Source organism: Lutra lutra, chromosome 10 (assembly GCF_902655055.1).
Source record: "Lutra lutra chromosome 10, mLutLut1.2, whole genome shotgun sequence".
NCBI lineage: Eukaryota > Metazoa > Chordata > Mammalia > Carnivora > Mustelidae > Lutra > Lutra lutra.
Genome location: NC_062287.1, coordinates 112,018,819 through 112,041,638, shown reverse-complemented (window position 1 = coordinate 112,041,638; position 22,820 = coordinate 112,018,819). Strand labels below are relative to the sequence as shown.

Here is a 22,820-nt window from a genome sequence, read left to right as displayed (position 1 = left end):
ATGCTCCGCGTTCCTGCCCCTCCCGTGGGAGGACACGCCGCTCTGGGTCAGAGCGTTCTGCTCTGGGCCATGGCAAGAGGGGAGAGCGGGGTTGGGAGCCACGCCTCCCCCGCGCCAGAACCCCCGTGCGTCACTGCCAGACGTGAGCTCTCTTTCCCCCCAGGCTCCCCACAGGCTCCCCCCAGGCTCCCGTGTATCACCTTTTATCTATTCGTGTGCATGGAATTCTGTTTCCAAGCCCCCAGCGCTTGGAGCCACAAATTGGAAGGGAAGGGGGATTTCTCCCATTGGGTTCTGGGCCCCAGAGATGGGAGTTGGCATCCAGGGGGCCAATCTGGGGTGTTTATGGACATGGCAGTGGGTCCTTAACACACAGAAGCAAGGCTGTTAAGCTGCCCACCCCCACTGCGGCCTCTGTGTCTGAGTGCCGACCAGCAGAAGCAAGGTCATCACGCCTCTAGGTACGTACAGAGCCCAGGAGTCCCGGCCGCCTCATTCACTCAGCCCCGCCGCCGGGATCTCCAAGCTGGGCCATGCCAACCCCCGTCTGCACATGGGCTGCACAGTCCTTTCCATCAGGGTGCCTGCAAAGCTGGCCTACAGCCTTTTCTGTCCCTGGCTTGTCCAGGCCAGGGCACTGGGCCCTCCTCCAGCGTGTCACCTTCCCCTGCCCGGGGCCAAGGGCAGCTCTGCCCAGCAGTCAGGCTCTCCTTCCAGCTCCCCAGGTTCTCCATCCCAGGCAAAGGTCACTAGGGGCAAGGCTGGGGCCTGGGGTCCCTGCCGTTCTGCGGCAGGAGGGCTTCCTGGAGGGCAGCAGCTGCAGAGCTACCAGGAGAGGCTGCAGGGCAAGTAGGAAGGCAAACATAACAGCCGGAGATGGCATGTGGGGCCGCGTCAGGCCGAGGGACGGCTGTCCGGGGGCAGGGCCCAGGGGCAGTGTATTACAGCACAGTGGCATTGTGGTGCGTTGTGATGGCCGGGACGCAAGGGGCAAGCTTCCCTGACACCGGCATCTCGGCTAAGAGGGCAGGCAGGTCTGTGACTTCCCCCGAGAGGCACTTGTGTGTTTGTTAACGGTGTGACCCAGGGGGTGCTTGGGGAGCCCGATGGGGCGGAACATGTGTTCCCCAGTGAAGGGGGCAGGGAGGCCGTGGGGGGCAGGGCACTGGCTTTCACGCAGCTCTTCGTTTGACCAGCTCTGTTGTGACCACGGTGACTTCACGGCTTAATTGCGGTCTCCGGGACCTGCCTTCGTTTTTAAATAGGGAGAGGAAAATGTCACTGAGCACCACCAACTGTTGCTGAAGAAACACGAAACCCCACAAGACTCTGGCCCACAGATGCCACACCTCTTCCCAGGAAACGCAAAGGTAAGAGGGAGGACAGCTGCTCCCAGGGGTTTAGAGAATCCCAAGCTACGGGCACGTCAGGCATTTTGTTTCTCTCATTTGAAAATTAACGGTTTTTCGTGTCTCCTCCTGATACTTCGTGCCGCCTTCCTCCTCCAGCTTTTAAGAAAGCTTCTTGGGGCACCTGGGTGGCTCCGTCGGTAAAGCATCCGACTCGTGATCTCAGCTCGGGTCTTGAACTCTGGGTTGTGAGTTCAAGCCCCCACATTGGGCTCCACGTTGGGTGTGGAGTCTGCTTAAAAAAACACAAAAAGTCCAAAAAAACTTCTGGGGATTGAACCACATGACTTGTGTCCTTCTGCAGCCCCGTTCACTCTAAAGTCATCCGGGACTGGAAATTTCTGTGGGTCTGTGTGCATGTATATGACACGGGGGTACCGGAGTCCAGGGCTCTTGGCAGGACACGTGGGAAAGTGACCTGGGCTTCCGTCACCACGACTAGCAGGGACCAACAACCCCTCGCAGATACTAAGTTTCAGGCACAGACATGGTTCCACTCACACTGCAGGGGCCCCTGGAAAATGTTGGAATCTGCTCCTAAGGACACATTTGAAAATCACAAGCGTTTGCATTTGCTCCAGGGACTCGGCCCGGGTGGCCCTCTGAAGGCAAGTGATCCCTTGAGGTCTAAGCCCTGGATGGGACGGATTTGGCCAATCCGGGCTTCCGTCTCCCATCCTATGGGCACTGGCCAGGCCGGAATTAACACCTCACTGTCGACACACTGGGCAGAAGACGAGTCCTGCCTCCTACGCCCTCAGACACACCCGTGGCGAAGGAGGCAGGACCCGCAGAGAGGGGGCGTCTGTGCTGGGAGAAACTTCGGTCTGGACCCTGGGCTCGGGGGTCGATGCCCCGAAACAGGGAGAGAGGAGCTGCTTTGCGTGGAAAATGCTGGTAACTGGCATGACTCTCATCCAAACTGAAAACACAAGAGGTCTCCCAATTTGAAAACCCAGGGAATCTCCTCTGGGCAGAAGTAATGTCCAGCACGCAGTAGGTCTGCAGCAGCTTTTGGAAGGCATGGCTTGGTGGGCAGTGACACCGACCTGGGGAGCTTCCTTGCAGGCTGACCACAGCTCACCCTCACAGGTGTCACTGTCGACCGCCCGGCCAGGGGCAGGCGAACTTTTCCTGCAAAGAACAGCTAGAGACACACAGTGTCTGTCCCTGTTATCTACCCAACTCTGCAGTCCTGGTGAGAAACCGACCACAGACAGTACGGCAATGAGCAGGCGTGGCCGTGTCCCAATAAAACCTTATTTACTGAAACAGAGTGGGGCCAGATCTGGCCCCGTGGTGGACCCCTGCACCACACGGCCTCGTGGTGTCTACAGGATGGAAACCACGTCCTTGTACTCCCTCAGGACCCCGAACTGGATCTTTTCATCAAACACAGCCATATTAAAACTGCCTCTCCCTTTGACCATGCTACTTAAAGCAAATTTTAAAATACTCATATGTGATGCAATGAGCACTGGGCGTTACACACAACTAATGAACCATTGAACATTACATCAAAAACTAATGTTGTGGGTGCCTGGGTGGCTCAGTGGGTTAAAGCCTCTGCCTTCGACTCAGGGCATGATCCCAGGGTCCTGGAATCGAGTCCCACATCGGGCTCTCTGCTCGGCAGGGAGCCAGCTTCCTCCTCTCTCTCTGCCTGCTTCTCTGCCTACTTGTGATCTCTGTCAAATAAGTAAATAACATATTTAAAAAAAAAAAAAAACTAATGATGTACTAGTGTTGGCTAACTAAATTTTTTAAAAAAGAAAGAAAATGTTTCTATCTTCCTAAAAGCAGATGTTACTTGGAAGACTGTGTCTATAAAATGTTCTTTCTTACTGTTAGGTGTAGGGAACTTTCCTTAGGTGTCCACACATGAATTTGAAAAAGCTTCTATCTTAATAAAACGAGGTGTTGTTTGGGGAAAAAATAAAAATAAATAAAAACAAGAATATTTTTCAAGTGACTACGTGTTGTTTTGGGGCTAAATCGAAAGCCTGAAGTTATGAACTTGGCTTCAGAATGAACAGCAGTGAAACTTAGCCTTCTGGATCTTGGATGCGAGAGCCAGGTCCGTGAGAACTGTGGTCTGGTGAGCGGCCACCAGGGGACACCCAGGGCACACAGGAAATCGGGCGGCTGGGCACAAAGAAACCAAGGGTGAAATCCAGAGTCCTGAAGGCGTGCCCCGCCCCAGGTTGGGTTGTGTGGGCTCGGGGGGTGCAGGACCTGGGACCCTGGGTGCGTGAGACTGACCCAGAAGCGTTCTCTGACGCCGCCCTCACTGGGAGGCTGTGGGCAGACATGTATGACTCCTGCAAATAAACATGTCATCTTAAAATTCTTCCAAATTTTTATTTATTTATTTGAGAGAGAAGGAGAGCACGAGTGGTGGGGAGGGGCAGAAGCAGAGGGAGAAGCAGACGCCCCTCGGAGCAGGGAGCCCGATGCGGGGCTCGATCCCACAACCCTGGGATCACAACCTGAGCAGAAGACAGTCGGTTAATGGACTGAGCCACCCGGGCACCCCTGAACGCCATCATTTTAAATGTGAGCTCGAGGTACTCTGGACTATCTGGGACCTCAGCATCCCAGGGGGAAAAGCCGATGACCCTTTGGGCCACGTTATTTAAATAATTGACCAACTTCTGCTTAGGGGAGAGGATGCGTGCTAGGAGGGGCACGTGGTGGGGCTGAGCCTCGCCTGGGTCTCCCTTAAGTTCCGCTTTGGTCCCAGCGTGCGCGGCACATGAAGTCTTCCAGATAAACGGGACATCCTTCTCATGGGGCAGCGTGTCAACCATCTGCTGTTACTCAAATGTACCCCTTGGCTCAAGTGAACGTTCAGCCTACGGAGGAATATGAAATACTCTGTAACGGCTAAAAACTCACTGCAGGGATCCTCGGTGGCTCCGTTGGCTGAGCGTCCGACCCCTGGTTTCGGCTCAGGGCTGATCTCCGGGCTGTGGGATCGAGCCTCGCATGGGAGTCAGGCTTCATGGTTCGGATGGGAGACCTGATGTCTGACAGCTGTGTTGATGGAGATGGGGTCCAGGAACGCAGTGGCGTAGAGCTGAAGGGACTCCCCAATATGTCCTTGACCTGGCACGACTCCACGCACTGGCGGCCTCAGAAGTGCCAGCACCCCAGGCTGGGGGGAAACCCACCTGCTCCCCACACTGGCTGGTAACTGCCTTTGTACCTGTGGGACCCCTGACCTCGGCCCTGGAGCCCCGGAGTCCCTGAGCCCACCCTCCGCTCATCGCCCCCAGTCCCCGTTCAGTGACAGCACGTGCTCACCCCCAGGGCTGTCCGCAGGACGACCCACAGGTGCACGGCTTTCTCGGAGAGGGACCAACTGTCCCCATTTGCCCAGGACCCAGGGGTTTTCTGTTTTCTCGATGTGAAAACTGGGATAAATCTAGAGAAACCGAGACAAGCTGGTCATTTCATGCGGACTTTGCTCCCAAAATACGCAGGCTTGTTTTTGTTCTGACTGACTTTGTGCCGCAGAAGCGCTCTGGGTATCTCGTGATGCCTTTCGTAAATGGTCCATTCGTTCCGGGGTGGTCCGGGCACGGCTCGACTTCTTTCTCTGCAGCCACCGAGTTGCTCCCGTGACGCCTCTGTTCAGTCAGGCTCCCGGGGGATGCAGGACTTTGCTGGGTGACTCTGAGCTAGTCCCAAATCTTGCTGAGGGCAGATGGAATTAGGGCAGTAAGTCTGCAAGGAAATTACGGCTTCCCGAGAGGCTGGGGGAGAGAATAAGAGGAAATGCATTTCAGCCAGGGACTCAGCATCACACCCCACTTCTGGAATCCAAGGTGGTTGTGCTGCGGTGTCTTGCCTTGAAGCAGTGGACGTCAGAATCACCCAGATGGCTTATTAAAATGAGATTGCCGGCCCCAACGCCCAGCATTTCTGATTCCGTAGATGGGCGGTGAGGACAGAGGTGCTGTGTTTCTAATGAGCAAAGTAAATCCTGCTAGTCTGGGAGCCATGCTCTGAGAACTCTTGTCCTAGCATTGAGGGAATGCAGTCCTGACCAGGGGGTGTCAAATGTTTTCTGTATGTGACCACATAGTAAATATTTCAGGCTTTGTGGCAACCTGGTCTCAACTGCTTAGCTCTGCTGCGATGCTCCCAAAGGAGTCACAGGCGGTATGTGAGCGAACAAGTATGGTGTGTACCAATAAAACTTTATTTAACAAACAGTCAGTGGGCCAGATCCAGTTCACGGACTGCAGTTTGCCAAGCCCTGGTTTAGACCATCGCTCTGTGACTTCTGATAATGTCCTTCGCATCTCTGTGTTGTCCGTGTGCTGCGTATCGGTGACCCCGTGGCTGTGATCCCGTCGACAGCAGTGAACCCGTCACAGAGGGTGTGGGAAGGACCATTTGTTTAGAAAACACAGACAGTGAGGCAGAGTGTATCAGTCAGCTTTTGCTACATGACAAGTGTGCCCAGGCTGGCTTACGGCAACAACTGTCTCATTATTATCCATTAGTCTGCGGGTCGACTGGGTGAGTGTTCTGATCTGGCCTGTCTGGTGTGCTGGGGGCCACCTAGGAGGTCACCTGTTGCTGGGTGATTGGAGAGGGCAGCCCACACCTGTCTGGCGGGTGGTGGGCTGTTGGCTGGCTGCCTCAGTCTCTTGAGCACGGTTTTCAGGACAGGAAGACGGGGGCTACAGTGCTTCTTGATGGATGCTACCCGCCTCCATCACACGCTGCTGGTCACCGGGGTCGCAAATCCAGCCCAGATTTAAGAGTGGGAAAATGGGCTCGCCTTTGTAACAAGGGAAGCCGCGAAGAACGGACGGCTGTTCACAAATCAGGGCTCAGATGGAGAGGTGGGATAGGGATTCGAGTTGCGTGGGATTAAGTTTCTCTGCAGCATTCAGGAGATGGAGATCTTACCCTACTCCCCTGTGCCTGAGTCCTCATCGGAAAAGTCGAGAGTGGGGACCCCCAGCCCCACGGTGGTGCTGGGAGGCTTACAGGTGCTCACTTAGACCTGCGTCCTGCACGAGAAAGTCCTCTGTGTGGTGGCTGGTGTTAACATCTCAACAAACCCCACAGATATGATAGCAGCGGGGGCAGAAGGCATCAAAGACCCTCGAGGCCATCGGAACGTGCCTCTCACGTACTTCTCCAAGGACTGCCCTGCCCACCCCCGACTCTGTGCTTTGGCTCGTCTGCTCCCCTGTCTGGAATCTGGCCAGGTCCTCCGAAGCCAACTCAATGTTGCCTCCTATTTATAGCCCTTATCATGATGAGCCAAAGTATCTTCAAAAAACCAAACAAACTCCGATGTGTTTCCGCTCTCCGCTGGAAATGCCTTGAGAGAGGAGCCCGGGTCTGGCCCCACGCCAGAAGTCGCGTCTGCGAACAACCAGTCACAACCCCGTGCAGTCGTGCGAGCGCGTTTCTCCCCACTTCTGCTTAGACACCTTGGAAGCCAGCCAGGGGGATTTCCCACGAAAGGAAGGACTTTTAACAGGAAGTGTGTAAGCACGGCACGTTCGGTTCCTTTCCAGCTCTGCGTGGCCTCACGGCTGGGACATCACCACAGGGAGCTTGGTGTCGTTTTCTTAAGAAAAACAGATAAGAAGGACGCCTGGGTGGCTCAGAGGGTTAAGCTACTGCCTTCGGCTCAGGTCATGATCTCAGGGTCCTGGGATCGAGCCCCGCATCAGGCTCCCTGCTCAGGGGGAGCCTGCTTCCCTCTCTGCCTCTGCCTCCTTCTCTGCCTACTTGTGAGCTCTGTCTGACAAATAAATAAATAAAATATTTAAAAAAAAAGAAAGAAAAGAAAGAAGAGAAAAGAAAACCAGACAGGAGCCACTCTCCCCATCCTGTTTCCCATGAGAACGAACCCCATCCCAAGGCATCAGGGATTGTTCGGTTTCATGGGGGGAGGGGAGGGAGGAGGGCTTCCCAGAAGCTTCTCCTGCACCGACTCAGGCAACGTTCTGAGTCGGGGTCCCAGCACACGTAAGGGTTCCACCGTGTATTACTATAAAAGGGAGCCGGGGTTCCGGAAAGTGTGTAGAGCAGCAGACCCATTGACGCTCTTCTCTAAGGATCATCTTGAGACGGACTCCTCCTTAGCAGAAGGACTAGGTGAAGACGTGGTCATCTGAGCTCAGATGTGTCTGAAACGTGAGGATAGAAACGATCCCGTGTCTGTCCGTCTGCGCGTCTGTCCATGCACCTGTGTATCTCTGTGCTCATCTGTATGTCCACCCATCCCGCAACACACGCAGGTCCCTACAAACACTTCAGCCTACTGACTTGTCTCCCATTCTAGACCACTCCCCCACCCCACTCTCACCCACTCTGTCCTCCCTCATCTGGGCAGTTAAAATCACTCAAAATATCCTGAGCTTAAGTCCTTGACGTTCTCATCAAGGTCACCGTCTACATGTGTACAGCACTTTACAGTTTATAAAACATAAGTTTTACACGAACATGCTTCTCTCTGGTCCCACCCCTCAAGCGGACGAGGGACCCACCAGGCACACCAAGGTCACAGGCAGGAAGAACGTCCACGGAGGAGGGAGGCGGGCCGTCTGTCCCAGGGCCCCACACTGCCGTTCAGACCACATCGGTCTGACTTGATCGAGGAATTTCATGGCTCAGCTCAGAACCCATATCCCCGATCGCAGCGGGGTGGACAATATCAGCTATGTAACTGTCCTGATTCAGGAATCAGAGCCACCTGGATCGGTCCCTCCAGGCTGCCTGGTGGGCTTTATCTGCCCACCTTTGACCTTCATTTAAGGAAATGTCAGAGCTCACTCGCTTGAACGACTGGCTCTCCACTGGGCCTGGGGTCAGGACACGGAGTCAAGAGCACGTCCTCCCTGTCGCCTGAGCTGAAGGTGGCCCCCTCGGGCAGCTCCGCACAGTCCCTGGGGGACAGCGTGGAACACCGCAGCCCAAGAAACTGGGGATCGTTGTGGGGATTATTGTTTAGAAATGCAACATGCGGGGCGCCTGGGTGGCTCAGCGGGTTAAGCCTCTGCCTTCGGCTCAGGTCATGATCTCAGGGTCCTGGGATCGAGCCCCGCATCAGGCTCTCTGCTCGGCAGGGAGCCTGCTGCCTCCTCTCTTTCTCTCTCTGCCTACTTGTGATCTCTGTCTGTCAAATAAATAAATAAAATCTTTAAAAAAATTTAAAAAATAAGTAAATGTGCAATAGTTTTCCATGACCTTTAGTTTCCAGATCACAACCGATTACGAGATGATGATCGTTACTGTGGGCAGAACAAACCCTGCGGACCAGCCACGGCTCTGGTTTCCCAACACCCACGGGGCTTGCGTCCACGTGCGCCAGACAGAAAGCCGAGCTCAGCAGTAAGTGCTCGCAGGTTTGGCCTGACCCAAGCGCCCGTGGGCTTGTGACTGGCCCGGCTCTCAGCTCAGTGAGACTCTCCTGGTCGAGCGAGCTCTGCCGGGACTTGCACAAACTCTGGCCTTCACCGAAACAGGAGCTACAACCTTCAGGCAAAGTTAAAAGAAAATGTGCAATTGAATGAAAATGGACCGTGTTCTTTCCAACAGCATATAAGCTAGCAACGGGAAGAGAAACCGGCAGAATGAAGGGATTAATAGTGACCACATTGGAAAGCCCTCTCTGGGCTGTGGGCCGCATCTCAGCCAAGGCTTGAGAAGGGCCCAGGAAGATGGGGATGGACCCCCTTTCTCACAGCAGCAGGGGCCAGTGGCCTTGGCCCCGTCCTGTGGCTGCAGGAAGAAATTGTCACACACTGGGGGGCTCCAACGGCAAGAATGCACTCTGTCCCCTCCCAGGGGCTGGCAGTCTGAGATGACAGTGAGGACAGGTCTGGTCGCTTCTGGGGGCAGAAGGCAAATCTGCTCTGGGCGTCTTTCCCAGCCTCCAGCCACTGTCAGAGCTTTCGGGCGTCCCTGGACTCGTGGACAGATCACTCCAGTCTCTGCCTGTCTCCACGTGACCTTCTCCTATCTGTGTCCAGTTTGCTCCTCCTCAACAAGACCCCAGGCTTTGACACAGGGCCTGCCCTCAGGCATGGCCTCCTTCAGCCCGATTATGCCTGTAAAGACCATATTTCCAAAGGTGCTGGGAGTCAGGACACCCACATGCCTCCTTCTGGGGGGACACTAACCCACAACATCCCTCACGGGCCCTTCCCCTCTGCGACAGCCTCACACGGGAATGCCGTTGCTGCCGCGGGTTTTGGAAAGGTCAAGAACGCCATCCCGGGCCATCAGGAGCGTTTGACCGAGGAATGCCTGGTGGCCGTGGCTGGGCGTGGGCCGGGCCAGCTGCTTCCACCCACGCTGGTGCAACCACGGCGTCCCACGGAAAGGGGAGACAGTCTGCCAGGGCCTGAGCATTCCCCAGTCGGGCATGGTTAAGTCGTCGTGTGCTGGCGTGGGGCTCTGCGCTCAGAGACAGTCTGTACCAGGTGGTACCCGGAGACCCGGGAATGCGGATCACGTCGAGGAACACGTCCACCACAAAACCACACTTAAAACCTCCCCTCTGGGATAGACGGAACGTGTGTGCTTCGTGAGGACGCAGCTCCGAGCATTCCACTGCCCCGGGGTCCCACCCCCACGGCTGTTCTCGGGCGCCGGAGGGAAAGGGACTCCTGTGTGGTTTGCAAGGACGGCAAGGGCAAGCACCCTGCGTCCGCAACAGACGTGGGAGATTTGTAGGGTCTGGGAAGTGCTTTCTCCTCCCCCACGCTGAGCTCTTTTTCCACAATGAATGTATATACAGACGTTCTCTACCCGAAAAATAATGAAAATCGCCTTAAAGGGACAAAAACATTTGTGATGATAAAGGTTTCGTTAAAATGCTGTATTCAAAAGAGAGAATGGATTCGTTTATTCTGAGGGTAATCAATTTTTAAAAAACCAATAGATAATAGATCTGCACTAAATATCAAAACATAACAGGGCAGATGCAGGTGCTGGGGCTGGGGGGACCGTGACTTTCTTCTCGATACCTTCTCCTCTTTTCCAGACATGCAGAGACGTAAGGGAGATGTCTGGAAGCAAAGGGAGGGGAGGGATAGGTTTCATCTTGGGGCCAGGAGCCCAGCAGTGTCTCTGGGAGAGGTGGGATCTGGGGAGGGGTGCCACAGGAGAGCCTGGAGTGACCACCAGGGCCACCGGCTCCTCTTGGGGTCTCCCTGCCCAAAGCCTCTGGCTCAGTGAATGGGAAAGAAGGCGCCCGTGAAGCAGGTCATGGACTGCGCCAGAAACCAGCAGAGGCTGAGTCCCAGCAGGAGCTCTGTAGCCCAGGAGCTGGCCCCCAGCCCTGCCTTCCCCAGGTAGCCACCCACACACGATCGTGGATACCTGCCCTCAGCACCCAGACAGTGGCTTGGCCCTGGCAGGGCCCCGCTCTAGGTTTGGAGAGACACCTGCCGTGCCATCAGGGCGGAACCCGTGTCCACCCTGGCCCAGCCCCTGCCCCTTGGTCAAGCACCTCGCAAATGGCACAAATGACCGTGTTGTGTCTCCCGCAGCCCCGCCCGGGTCACGCACGACGCCATGAACGTGCCCCTCGTCTGTGACTACGGCTCAGGCTTCAGCAAGGTGGGCTTCTCGGGCACAGAGGCCCCCCGAGCCGTGTTCCCCACCATCCTTGGGAAACTTCGACACGACGTGAGTGGCTTCGACCTCGGGGGGTGCCCAATGCTGCTGGGGGTCTGTGTCTGTCCCCATGTCTGTCTGAGGCCCTACACGCTCCTCCTGGTGGGTCCCCAGGAGCGGGATTGCTGGCTTGTATGGCAATTCGGTGTCTAAGAAATTCTGATTCTTGTGTCCAGATGTTAAGGATAAGTCACTCTTCCGGAAAGCTCATGCAGACTAACCCATCACATCTGCAGGCCAAATGCCGCACTCGTCCTCCGGGCCTTCCCCGGGGCGGCACATGGCACTAACTCCCACCTGTGTGGCCTTTGCAAGGTGATCTCCCGCCTCCCTTCTGGGGGCCTTGCCCCTTCCCCACATGTCCCCCAGACAAACCAGCTGTGAGCCCCCAGCTCACGCGAGGACCGTAACTCCTCGGGTTGACATGAGCCTGGCGGTCCTATGAGGAAGGTCCCACAGTGTCCCTGCTCCCCAAAGAGGAACCAGGAGCTTGAGAGGTGACTGGCCCATGTCCCTGTGTGAGCACGTGACAGAGACAGAAGTGGGACCCGCCGAGTTCGAGGCCCTGGTGCGGAGTCACGTCCTTGGGGAATTTGCCCATCCTGAGAGGGAACGGTGAGGTCACGTGAGAACCCCAAACATCATGGGGCCCAGGAGGCCCGTGCCCGGGCCCTGCATCGCTAGGAGCAGTTCGTGGCAAAGTTTCTAATCAGGCAGCTTGAGTTAAGACAGACATTCCGACATGCGACCGGCTGGGGGGCCGGGAGCAGCATCCCTGCCCTTCTCTGAATGCGTAACGGCAGGTGCCTGCCTCCTGGCCAGTGGGCGGATGGGGCTGTTTCTTCAAGACGACAAGCTCAGCACTGAAGAGTGGGGGCCGCGGGGCCGGGAGACCCCCATGCACTCGCCGCTCCCCGGCCTCAGCCCTCGAGTGACTTGGGGCAAATGGCCTTGAGAGCTCAGATTCCTCTTGCACAAAATGCAAGCGTGCATGCCACGTCGGGCCACCACTGAAGTGAGGGGGTGCCTGTGGGTGTGCTTAACACGGCGTCCGGCCCATGGGTCGTGGGGAGCCACGGTGGAGACAGCGCTGAGGGTGGGGACCATGATGAGTGTGTGTGTCCTGGGACAGCCATACCAGAGTTGCAGGGACCGCTGGCTTCAAACCACAGAAGCTTGCTCTGTCCCGGTTCTAGAGGCCGCAAGTCCTCAACCAGGTGTGGGGAGGGCCGCACTCCCTCCAGCGTGCTGGGGGGGGTCTCCTAGCTCCTCCAGCTGCTGGGGGCTCCCAGCGCCACGGGCTCGCGGCGGTGTCCCCTCCAGCCTCCGCCCGGTCCCTCCTCTTCCCATCTCTGTCGCAGACCCCCGTCCCCACACTCTTACCCGGACACTCGTCACCGGCTTTAGCCCCCATCCCCCCAGTCATCCAGGATGTTGTCCTCTCAATATCCTTAAGTTAACCACATCTGCAAGGACCCTATTTCCAAACACAGTCCCCTCCACATAGGTTCTAGAGGGGTGGAGGCCAACACAACTTCCAACCCATTAGAGCTGGGTTCTGCCCCCAGTCCATAGGGCCCACCCCTGTCCCGCTCTGCGACTCTCAGGCTGGGACGTCCCCCCCATCAACCACCCCCAACGATGCTGCCAACCTGGGCGCCAGGGGCAGACTGGGAGGTGGGAGGAGGGGGCAGGTCTTCCTGGCTGGTTTCCTGCCTCTCCCCCAGCTCCGCCCGGCCTCCTCTGAGCTCTCCCTGCTACTCCATGTTCTCCGCCCCACGATCCTGGGGTCCTAGTCTCCGGGCATCTCAGTGTCCCCCGTTGGCTTGTTTGGGCTCCCTGCATTGTGTCACCAAAGCCGCACAGTCAGTCCCTCTGTTTGCAATCCTTGGCGTGGCGCCTCTTGCCCTGGCAGGTGTGGTCATTTGCTCTGCGGGAGGAAAGCTGGCTGTTGTACCACAGCCCGGGGGAGGAAAAGCTCCCCGTTCACGGTGCGAGGAGTGGGAGGCAGGATTAGACATGAAAGAGGTCACGCACACGATAAGGCATAAAGTCTCAGGGAGAAAGACCAGATTCCTCGCCAGGGTAGACACGGGTGACCACATGGATTTCCAGTGCAGAAAACAACCCACCTGGACCTCGGGGCCCGGGGTTGTCTGGATTTGGGTCCTGTGAACCCCTCAGCTGCTGCCCTCCCAGGCCTTAGGGCCGGCCCCGGGGCAGCAGGAGGTGGCAGGCCAGATGTGAGACCCCTCGAGGGAGCCCCGCGGCCACGGAGAGGAAGGCCCTCAGGCCGCTGCGAGCCCAGAAAATGTCCGAGGCAGGCCTGCAGGGACGGCCTTCCGCGCCAGCCTGTCCTTTCTTGTTACAAAACGCATTCCCATCGGCGGCCTCCTTGAGTCGCTCCCCGAGAGCACCATCGAGGGGAGCGCGGGACGGAGGGCGTCGTTGCCGTCCAACAGAGAGGAGACGGAGCTCGGAGCAGGCCCGGGTCTCCTGGCTTCTCCCCCAGCCCAAACCCTTCTGCCTGAAAGATGAAACCGCACCGTGAGAGGCGGGTGCACGTGAGCTGTGCTGACCTCCAAAATGGGCCCCTCCCTGAAAGCCATCCCACCTGAGAGCACCGCAGGGCCGCAGCCCCACGCCGAGGCCATGCTTCCTTCGGGACGCTCTTCGCCAACACCTGAGCACGGCAGGGACGCCCCGACAGACCCCTTTCTGCGGAACGTGGGGCTCCTTGCAGGAGTGACTGGTTAGGGTCCCTGGCGGCCGTGCTAACCCTCACAGCCTTCTAGAACACACACCCCGCACCCTCTCCTGAGCCCGGGCTCGGACCTGCCCCAGGACCAGCAGGCACCTCTCCCGTTTCCCCTCACACAGGCGTGTTCCCTGCTACGATCCGCACTTTGCATCCTGGGCTGGTGTTTGCTTCTTGGTCAACACAGAGTTACACACGGCCCGACGGTCACACCCCTGCTGAGGACAGAATAAGTGGTTTCCTCGGCCGTGAAAGCCGCTCGGTCCGTCTTCCGCAAGAATCACGAAGTCAGTGAACCCGTAGACCCTCCCCCTGCCAATTTTCCAGAGCACATGTAGAAGCTGGTGCCCCTCCCGACCCCTTCCCTTCCTCCACAGCCTCCCTCTCTCTCTCTCAGGTGATACACCCGCAAAGCAGACAAGGCAAGTGTCCTCAGGGGCACTCCTACCTTGCAGATCATTTGCTAAAACCTCTTAGCGGCATCTTGAAATTGTGTTCAGGCTTGAGGCCACGGCAGCCAGTGCTGTGACCTGGGACGGTCCCCCAGCGGGACATCAGGGCTCTGAGGCCCTATGCACGTGCACCAGTGCAGGGGAGCTGAGTGGAGGGGAGCCACTCTTGACAGCCCATCTGTCCTGGCCTGTGTCTTTCAGAATTTGTTGGTGGGGATGGAAGAGGAAGACTGGTTCATCGGAGACGAGGCTCAGAAAAGGCGAGGGGAGCTTAACCTGCAGTATCCTGTCGCCCGGGCGACCATCACTAACTGGGACGACATGGAGAAGGTGGGCTCAGCTTCTGTGGTGGGGGGATGAGCTCTAGGACATTCAGTGGCGTTCCTGCTGCCCTGGAACCTGGGGAGGGAGGTGTCCCAGCCTCCGGGGCTCTCTCTGTCCCCGCAGACACTACATCACGCTCCTGACTACACGGTTTGTGGAGTCAGACCCCTGAGCCTGAATCCTGTCTCCGTGACTTACTATCTGTGTCATTTTGGAAAAGTAACCCTCCTCCCTGGCCCTGTGTTTCCTTATCTGTAAGAAAGGGGTCTAATTCTTCCTTGTGCATCACACTCATGTGAGGATTAAAGGAATGATGGACAAGGAATCCCTACTCCACTCCACACCTAGGACGGCCGTTTAAAAACAGCAACAACAGAAAATGGCAAGTGGCAGCCTCAGGACCTTGTGCACAGCTGGTGGGAATGTAAAATGGTGCAGCCTCTGTGGGGTACCGTATGGTGGTTCTTCCAAAAGTTAAAGGACTGAAAACAAGGACAGGAAGGACATCTTCATACCCATGGTCAGTGAGGCGTTACCACAGCCAAGACACAGGAACAAGCCAGGTGCCCGTTGGCAGACGCACGGGTGAGCAAAATGTGCTGGATACGTACGGCGGACTATCACTCAGCCTTGAAAAGGAAGGACGTTTGGACGCCGGCAACAACATGGCTGGACCTCGACACGGCACTCCATGAAATAAGACAAAAAAAGGACAAACACCGCGTGATCCCACCCTTAGTTGGAAGATTCATAGAAACAGAAAGCAGGATGGTGGGTGCTGGGGGCTGGGGGAGCGGGAATGGGGGGTTAGGGCTTAAGGGGGACAGAGTTCTAGTTGAGGACAATAAAAAATTTCTGGAGACGGGAGGTGGCAACGGTCACATGGCCACGTGAAGTGCTTCATGCCGCTGAAGCGTACACTTTCTTAAATGGTAGATCGATAAATTTTATGGTATGTGCATTTTGCTGTAAGAATAAAATGCCTTAGTCCAGCACAGTACGCATGTAACGAGTGTGGCTATTTGGACCACTCTGTCTCAGGATCTGAAGGTTCTGATCCGGGTCTCCGTATATGGTTGAAGCTCGCATGCTCCCTGGGAAGAGAGATTAACTTTCTGTGCTTCATAACAAGCCATCCCGAAACTCAGAGACTTAAAACACTGATGGCCGCCTAGTACCTCTCATGGTTGCGGTGGGTCAGGAATCTGGCAGTAGCTCCGTTGGGTGGTTCTGGCTTGGGGGTCCCGAGTGAGGCAGCAGTCAGGGGTCACGTGGGACCGCACCATCGGAAGGCTCGACCGGGGCTGGAGGACACGTGACCAAGGCCGCGTCCCGAGCAGCCGGCAAGGTGGTGCTTCTTGGGGACCCTATGCAGGGCCGCTTGAATGTCCTCACGGCCTGGTGGTTGGCCTCCCACAGAGGGGACAACTGAGTGGGTTGACATGAAGGCTTCAACGGCTGATGCCGCAGCCCCGAAGGCCACATGCCCTCGCTTCTGCCGTACTCTCTAGGTGACACGAGCCAGCCCTGGTTCAGCATGGGCAAGGTCTGCCCCAGGCTGGATGCTGGGAGGCGTGTGTCCCTGGGGGCCGTCTTGGAGGGTGGTTGTGGGAGGGTCCCTCCCAGACGCTCTTCCTATCTGCGCAGCTGAGGTGGTGGCTGTGGGCGTGGCTGCAGCCCTCCAGGAGCGTGTGGCAGGGGATGCAGAAACTGAAGCAGTGCAGACAGGTCTGGAGTGTGTAGCCCACCAGCTCGTGGGACCCCGGCCACCTGAGCTGTGGCTTCCACCCTCCCTTCCCCACCCTGTCCCATCACCGAGCCCTGTAGAACGGACTTCCAGCGCGTCTTCGGCTGGTACCGGCCCCTGGTTCAGCTCTTGCCCGAATACCAGGATCATTGCAACAATCCTCCCCACGGGGCCCTCCTCCTGCCTCACCCCTCAGTCCACCCCCACACAGCGTGCTGAGTGCCCCTCCTCCATCTGATCCTGCCACATCCCTGCTCTCGTCCGTCAGCAGCTGGACGTCCAGCCAGGAGCCCACGCCTCTGGCTTTTGCTGTTTGCCAGGCACCATCTTGTTTGTGCTTCCGTGGCCCGGCCCCAGGCCCCCCTTTCCTGAGACGCTCCCCGCTCGGAACTTCCCCCAGGGAGGGTGTCCCTTACTTCTGTTTTCAATTCTTCATGGAGCCTCCCTCCCCAGAGGCAGGCAGGACCTTCGTCCAGAGTAACTAATTGTTGCTTCTTGAACACCTACTGTGCGTCAAGCACTCTGCTGGGTGCTATGGCCTGAACCGTGTCCCCCAGTTTCCTCCGTTGGAGCCCTGACCCCCAGCACCTCAGAATGTGACCGTATTTGGAGATGGGGTCTTAAAAGATGCAATTAAAGTAAAATGAGGTCACTAGGATGGGACCTTATATGATCTGACTGGGGTCCTTCTAAGAAAAGGACATTAGGACACAGATGCCCTCAGAAGGACAACCCCATGAGGACGCAGGGAGAGGACAGCTGTCCACACACAAGGACAGAGGCCTCGGAGGACCTGGCCTGGCTGACTTCCCGCCTCCGGGGCTGGAAGACAATAATTCCTATAGTTTAAGCTGCTTGGCCTGTGGTACTTGTCATGGCAACCACAGGAAACAAATGTCCTACGCTGTCTACAAATGTCCTGTTTGGTGATCATTGATGTCCTCATGATCCTCTAGGAGGAAGGGAACATTTTCCATTTTAAAGATGAGGAAACAACTCGTAAAGTCAAGTCGCTTGTCTGGCACACACCTGGTGCCACGGTCCATGCTGCCCTCTCTTGGGGCTCGTGTCCGAGCATCACTGTTTGCTCCCCTCCCCGCTCAAGGATGGTACACAGCGGAGGATCTGTGTCCCGCCCACAGCCGTGCTGTCTTTCCTGCCGTGAACCCCACAGCGAACCCCACAGTTATATCTGCTAGTGCAGAAGCCACTTGTGGTGTAGACAGGATCTGCCCCCTTGCAGGAGGTGGGCCGGGGCTCACCAAGACGCCGTGTTGCCTTCTCTCGCTGCAGATCTGGCATCACTCCTTCTACCAGGTGCTCTGCGTCGCCCCCGAGCAGCATCCTCTGATGGTGACTGAGCCACCCTCAAACCCGATGTCCAGCAAGGAGAAGATGTCACAGGCAAGGGGCTGGGTGCTGGGCGGCAGGGCCGGGGAGGGCAGCGGCTCCGGCCCCCTCCTGAGCCTCAGGATGCCCTCGGGGCGTCACCTCTCTGCTGAGCAAGAGGCAGACAGGGGATAGATCTGCCCCCTTTGACTTTAGCGGTGAGCATGACGGCCATCATGGGAGAGTGCACCAAGGGGCAGCCGTGGGCTAGGAGTTTAATGTGACTTGTTCAGTTAGACCCGACAGCTGGGCTGTGGCAGGGCAGTTCAAGTCCCGCTGCACAGATGGAGGCACGGGCGTGTCTAGGAGCAACAGTGTTAGGGCTGAGGCCGTAGGGCAGAAGTCTGGGGGACCCACTGCATCTGACCTCAAGGCCTGACCTCGCAGCCTCACCCTGGGTCCTGCCCTGTGGCAGGGGCCTGCTTGGAGGTCCAACCCTGACTCAAGAGCTCCCATCTTCCCCGGGGCCTGATCTCCAGGAAGGGGTTGGTGGTAAGCGTGGATGGATTGACCAGGTTGAACTGGATTGAACTGGTTCTCAGAGGTCGTTAAGGACAGACAGGTGGGAAAAGGAGGGTGTCCCCCCCATAGGCTGCAGAGTCTTCCTTAGGGCTGGAGGGGGGTCCAGGTGGGGAGGGGGCTGCAGGGGCTGCTGCTGGCTGTCCAGGTTCCAGTTACAACTAATGAGGACATCCGTGAACTAATTAAGCAAACAGCAAGTTTCCACCACCTGGTCCAGAGCCCGTAGAGCCCAGTGGCATCTCCTGCAGTGAGCAGCAACCCAAAGGGCAGGCCAGGGCCCACGCTCCCACCTCACGTGGAGGAGGCGTGCTCCGTGGCCCAGAAACAGAGCACCAGCAGTCGGAGCGCAGGTGTGAGCTGTGCCTCATTTAAAACAAAGCCCAGAAGGGGCCAAGGAATCTTCCTCTGCACGTGGATGGGGAGATCACAGAAGTGGGCCACCGCTGGGCTCCACATGGACAGGGGCACAAAGCCCACGGCCTTGAAACGGCAGGAATCCGGTCTGAGAGACCCATGTGCCCATCAGTGACCCAGTGAGCTGGGGGAACAAGAGGAAGCAGGGTTGTCCCCTGCAGGAGGGGATGTGCGAATCCTGAACTGTCTTAGGTTTCTCCAGAGAATCAGAATGGTGGGACACACACACACACACACGCAGACACACACACGTGCGCGTGCGCACACACACACAGACATAGAAAGAGACGTGGTCTAAGGGATTGGTTCGTGTGGTTATGGAGACTGACAAGCCCCAGGATGTCCACAGTGAGTCAGTAGGCTGGAGCCTTCTGGTCTAATCTGATCTTCAACTGATTGGATGAGGCCCACCCACCCTGGGAAGAGTAACTCGTGTTACGCAATCTGTCCATCTAAATGTTAATATTACCCCCAAACACTCTCATAGACGCCCTCAAAATGACGACTGACCACATGTCTGGGATCCCCATGCCCCAGTCAAATTGACACATGAAATTAATCCTCACACAAAATACTGCATGGGCCACCCAGCCTGTCTCTGGCCCTTCCCCACCTCTCCTGGGCCCACCGCCTGCCTGCCTTTCCGCCCCCAATCTCTCTGAATTCACCCCCTAATTACATCAAGATCCCAGCAGGAAAGCAGAGGGACCCTCACATGGGGCCGTTCTGGGGAGACTTTATCGAAGAGATTACATACAAAGGTGAGCAGAAGTTTTAACACAGCGACGGGAGCTTGTGCAGAGTTCTGGGCCAGTAATGAGGAGCCATTGTCCCCTAAACCTGGCAGAGCCACGACTGGTTCGGAGCCCCGAGAGGGCCTCTGCCGGGAGCTGTAGCCTTGGAGGAGCCACAGGGAGGGAGCAGGGACATCCCCTCTCCTGACTCCCTCAGACCTCCTTCTGCGGTCCCCGTGGGTGGAACCCTGTGGGTCGCCCAGGGCAGGGGAGCCTCTGACTACAGCCCAGGACAAAGAAAGATCTAGAAATGTGGGACTTTTGCACGACGATGGAAGGCAGCGTCCCGGAAGCTGCAACAGACTGAGAAGGGCAGGGCGGGCTTCTCCGGGAGTAAATCTGCATTAGCAGGATGCAGAGAAGCAGGTGAGGGGAGCAGCCCAGGGTGCAGGGAGGAGCCAGATTCTGGCCGCAGCTCTCCCAGCCTGTGTGACCTTGGGCGGAATCCTCCCCGTGGTGTCTTAATTTCCTTATCAGAAGGATGAGAACAGTCACGGAGGAGAGATGAGTCGATGCCCTGGAGTGTGTGTCACCGTGCTCCGTGCTCCGTGCCCCTTGAGCATTCAGTCTGACCACAGGATCCCCGAAGACCCTCCCAAGCTCTGTGACCTCCGGCCTCATTCCGGTGTGAATAGGCAGGAATCAGTCTCTGCATGAACACGTGTTTTTGCTTCTCTTGGGTAAATCCCCAAGCCCGCACAGACGGCTACCCCCAGACACAAGCTCAGTGACCCCAGCAGTGAGTCGCACACACAGGGTGATACTGTCTAAATATCCGTGCGATATTGTCTAAAATGCTGTCTTTCCTGGGTTTCGGGGTCTTTGCTAGAGGGCAGCTGGTTCACTTCTTCAGCATCCCACACCCCAACCCCTTCCCTGCTGGTCCTGTCCCCCTCCAGGGCCATGGTAGACCTGCCCTACTTGCCCCAGAACTGGGTACCGAATAATGAGGGACAGTCCCCAGGCCCAAGAGCCAATCCACAGGGATCCCTCCAAACCCAGCTAAGCACCCTGCTGGCCGTCCCATCAGATTGCCCTGACAGCTCCAGCTGGCTGACACCCCGTCCGGACAGGCAACCCTTTGGTGGCCCCGCCTGACAGGCTTGGAGCTGTACCTGACATAGTTTGTGTTCAGTTGTCCGAGGGACTGTGTGTTGGTCCCCCATCAAAAGAACCTTGAGGGGCGCCTGGGTGGCTCAGGGGGTTAAGCCTCTGCCTTTGCCTTAGGTCATGATCTCAGGGTCCTGGGATCGAGCCCCGCATCGGGCTCTCTGCTCAGCGGGGAGCCTGCTTTGTCCTCTCTATCTGCCTGCTTGTGATCTCTCTCTCTCTCTCTGTGTCAAATAAATAAGTCAAATCAAAAAAAAAAAAAAAAGAAGAAGAAGAAGAAGAACTTTGAAGTCTTCTAGACCCCAGTGTCCTCATCTTGCGGGAGAATCATTCCCTCATCAGCCAACTTCATGGAGGCAGTGGCCTGCCTACCACCCCTGCCACCTCCTCCCTAACATTCTTGTCCACTGGTCTCCCATGTGTATGGACAATGTCCATACATCAGGGGGATGCCTTGGGCAGCCGAAGCAAGGATATGTCTCCCCGCCCGCGCCCTCTGCACTGTGTGCAGTCAGTACCTAGGACAGCGTTCTTTTTTTTTTTTTTTAAAGATTTTATTTATTTGACAGAGAAAGATCACAAGTAGAGAGAGAGAGAGAGAGAGAGGAGGAAGCAGGCTTCCTGCCTAGCAGAGAGCCTGATGTGGGACTCGATCCCAGGACCCTGAGATCATGACCTGAGCTAAAGGCAGAGGCTTAACCCACTGAGCCACCCAGGCAGCCCTAGGACAGCGTTCTTGACCAAGCCGTGTGTGGACTAAGCGTCTGGTGCGCAGGTAACACACAGTAACTGATAGTTTGCGGTTTGTATCATAAAACAAGTAAATCATCCCATGTCTAAGTGGTGGGATTTGTGTAACGTCTGCCTATCCTCTAAGAGCAGAAAGAACAAAAGCGTGGAGGGGGCAATGCGGAGTCCACAGAGGCACTGGGAGTTCAGCATCGTCCACATCACGATAACATGGTGGCCCAGAAGATGATGCAAGCCCCTCAGTCCCGTGACAGTCTGTTAGGTCTGCCCCGTAGGGTCCATGGGAAGGATGCAAGCCCACATTACAGACTGGGAAACAGCACCACAGAGCTCCTGAGGCAGAGCTGGGATGAAGGCTGGCCTGCGCCCTGACTCCGTGTCTGGCTCTCTGGGCGAGCCGTGTGCCCCTGCAGATGGGCTCCGTGTGCCCTAGAACTAGGGGAAGACCCACCAGCTCTTCCGTACACTGGCCTGACTGCCACTGCTTCCCATTCCTTCTCCGCAGATCCTGTTTGAGACCTTCAACGTGCCCGCCCTGCACTTAGCCAACCAAGGAGTCCTTTCTCTCTACGCCTCCGGCCAGACCTCTGGTGAGTGGCCCTCTTGAAGCCCACACCTGTCCCCTTCCTCCCTGCCAATAATAAATAAAGAGAAGGGTCCACAAGACGCACCCTGCGTGGCCCTCCTCCCAACGGCCCTCCCTCTCTCCTGGATAAGCCATTTGCTTCCAGTCATCTTGAGGTGTTCCCGAACAGCTTTATCGAGGTGTCATCGGTGTGCAACAAAGTCAGAGTGACTAAGGCACGCAATGTGAGAACTTTCGACGTGTGGACACACTCATGCTGCTGTCAGCACAGTCAAGATAACAAAAGTATTTGATGCTCCTAAACGTTTCCCCCCACTCCCCGCGCTGCCCTGCTCCAATCTGTCCTCACACGACTTTGCATTCTCTGGAATTTTGTATAAACGCTGTGGGGTATGCTCTCTTTTGTCTATGGCTTTTCCCCCCGCTTGAAATAATTATTTGAAGATTCATTCGTGCTGCTGTTTATATCGATAGTGCATTTTTTTGTATCGCCAAGCATATACCATTGTGTGAATGCCCTGTACTTTGCAGATTCATTTACCTACGGATGGACATTTGGGTTCTTTCCAGTTGGGAGTTATTATAAATAGCGCTGCTGTGGATATTTGCCTACAAGTCTTTGCATGGACATACACTTTCATTTCACTGGGGTAAAAATACCTAGAAGCCAAATGATTGGGTCAGAATGTAGGAGTATTTTAACTTTTTAAAAAATCTGCCAAGCTAGCTCCCAGCATGACTGCACACTCGGCTTGCGTTCCGCCAGCCTCGTGAGCATGGCGTGGCCAGTCTTCGTGGTAGCCCTTCTCGCAGGTGCACAGGGCATCTCGCTGGGGTTTTGACCTGTAGGTCCCTGACAAGCAGGGGCAGGGAGCATGCCTTTGGGTGCTAATTGGCCACCCCCA

At 56.5% G+C, this 22,820-nt stretch overlaps 1 protein-coding gene across 4 annotated transcripts in view; it reads left to right on the top strand.

The window, feature by feature from the left end:
- Positions 1-412: 412 nt before the first annotated feature.
- Positions 413-22,820, top strand: part of LOC125110316 (actin-85C) — a 34,559-nt gene continuing 12,151 nt past the window's right edge. The window contains exons 1-6 of one of the 4 annotated variants that reach the window (XM_047747450.1): positions 413-461; positions 1,266-1,370; positions 10,943-11,081; positions 14,481-14,609; positions 17,644-17,754; positions 21,835-21,919. In XM_047747450.1, coding sequence (XP_047603406.1) covers positions 10,968-11,081; positions 14,481-14,609; positions 17,644-17,754; positions 21,835-21,919 — 439 coding nt within the window. In that variant the 5' untranslated portion in view covers positions 413-461; positions 1,266-1,370; positions 10,943-10,967. The other 3 variants (XM_047747449.1, XM_047747452.1, XM_047747451.1) reach the window with 3 other exon arrangements.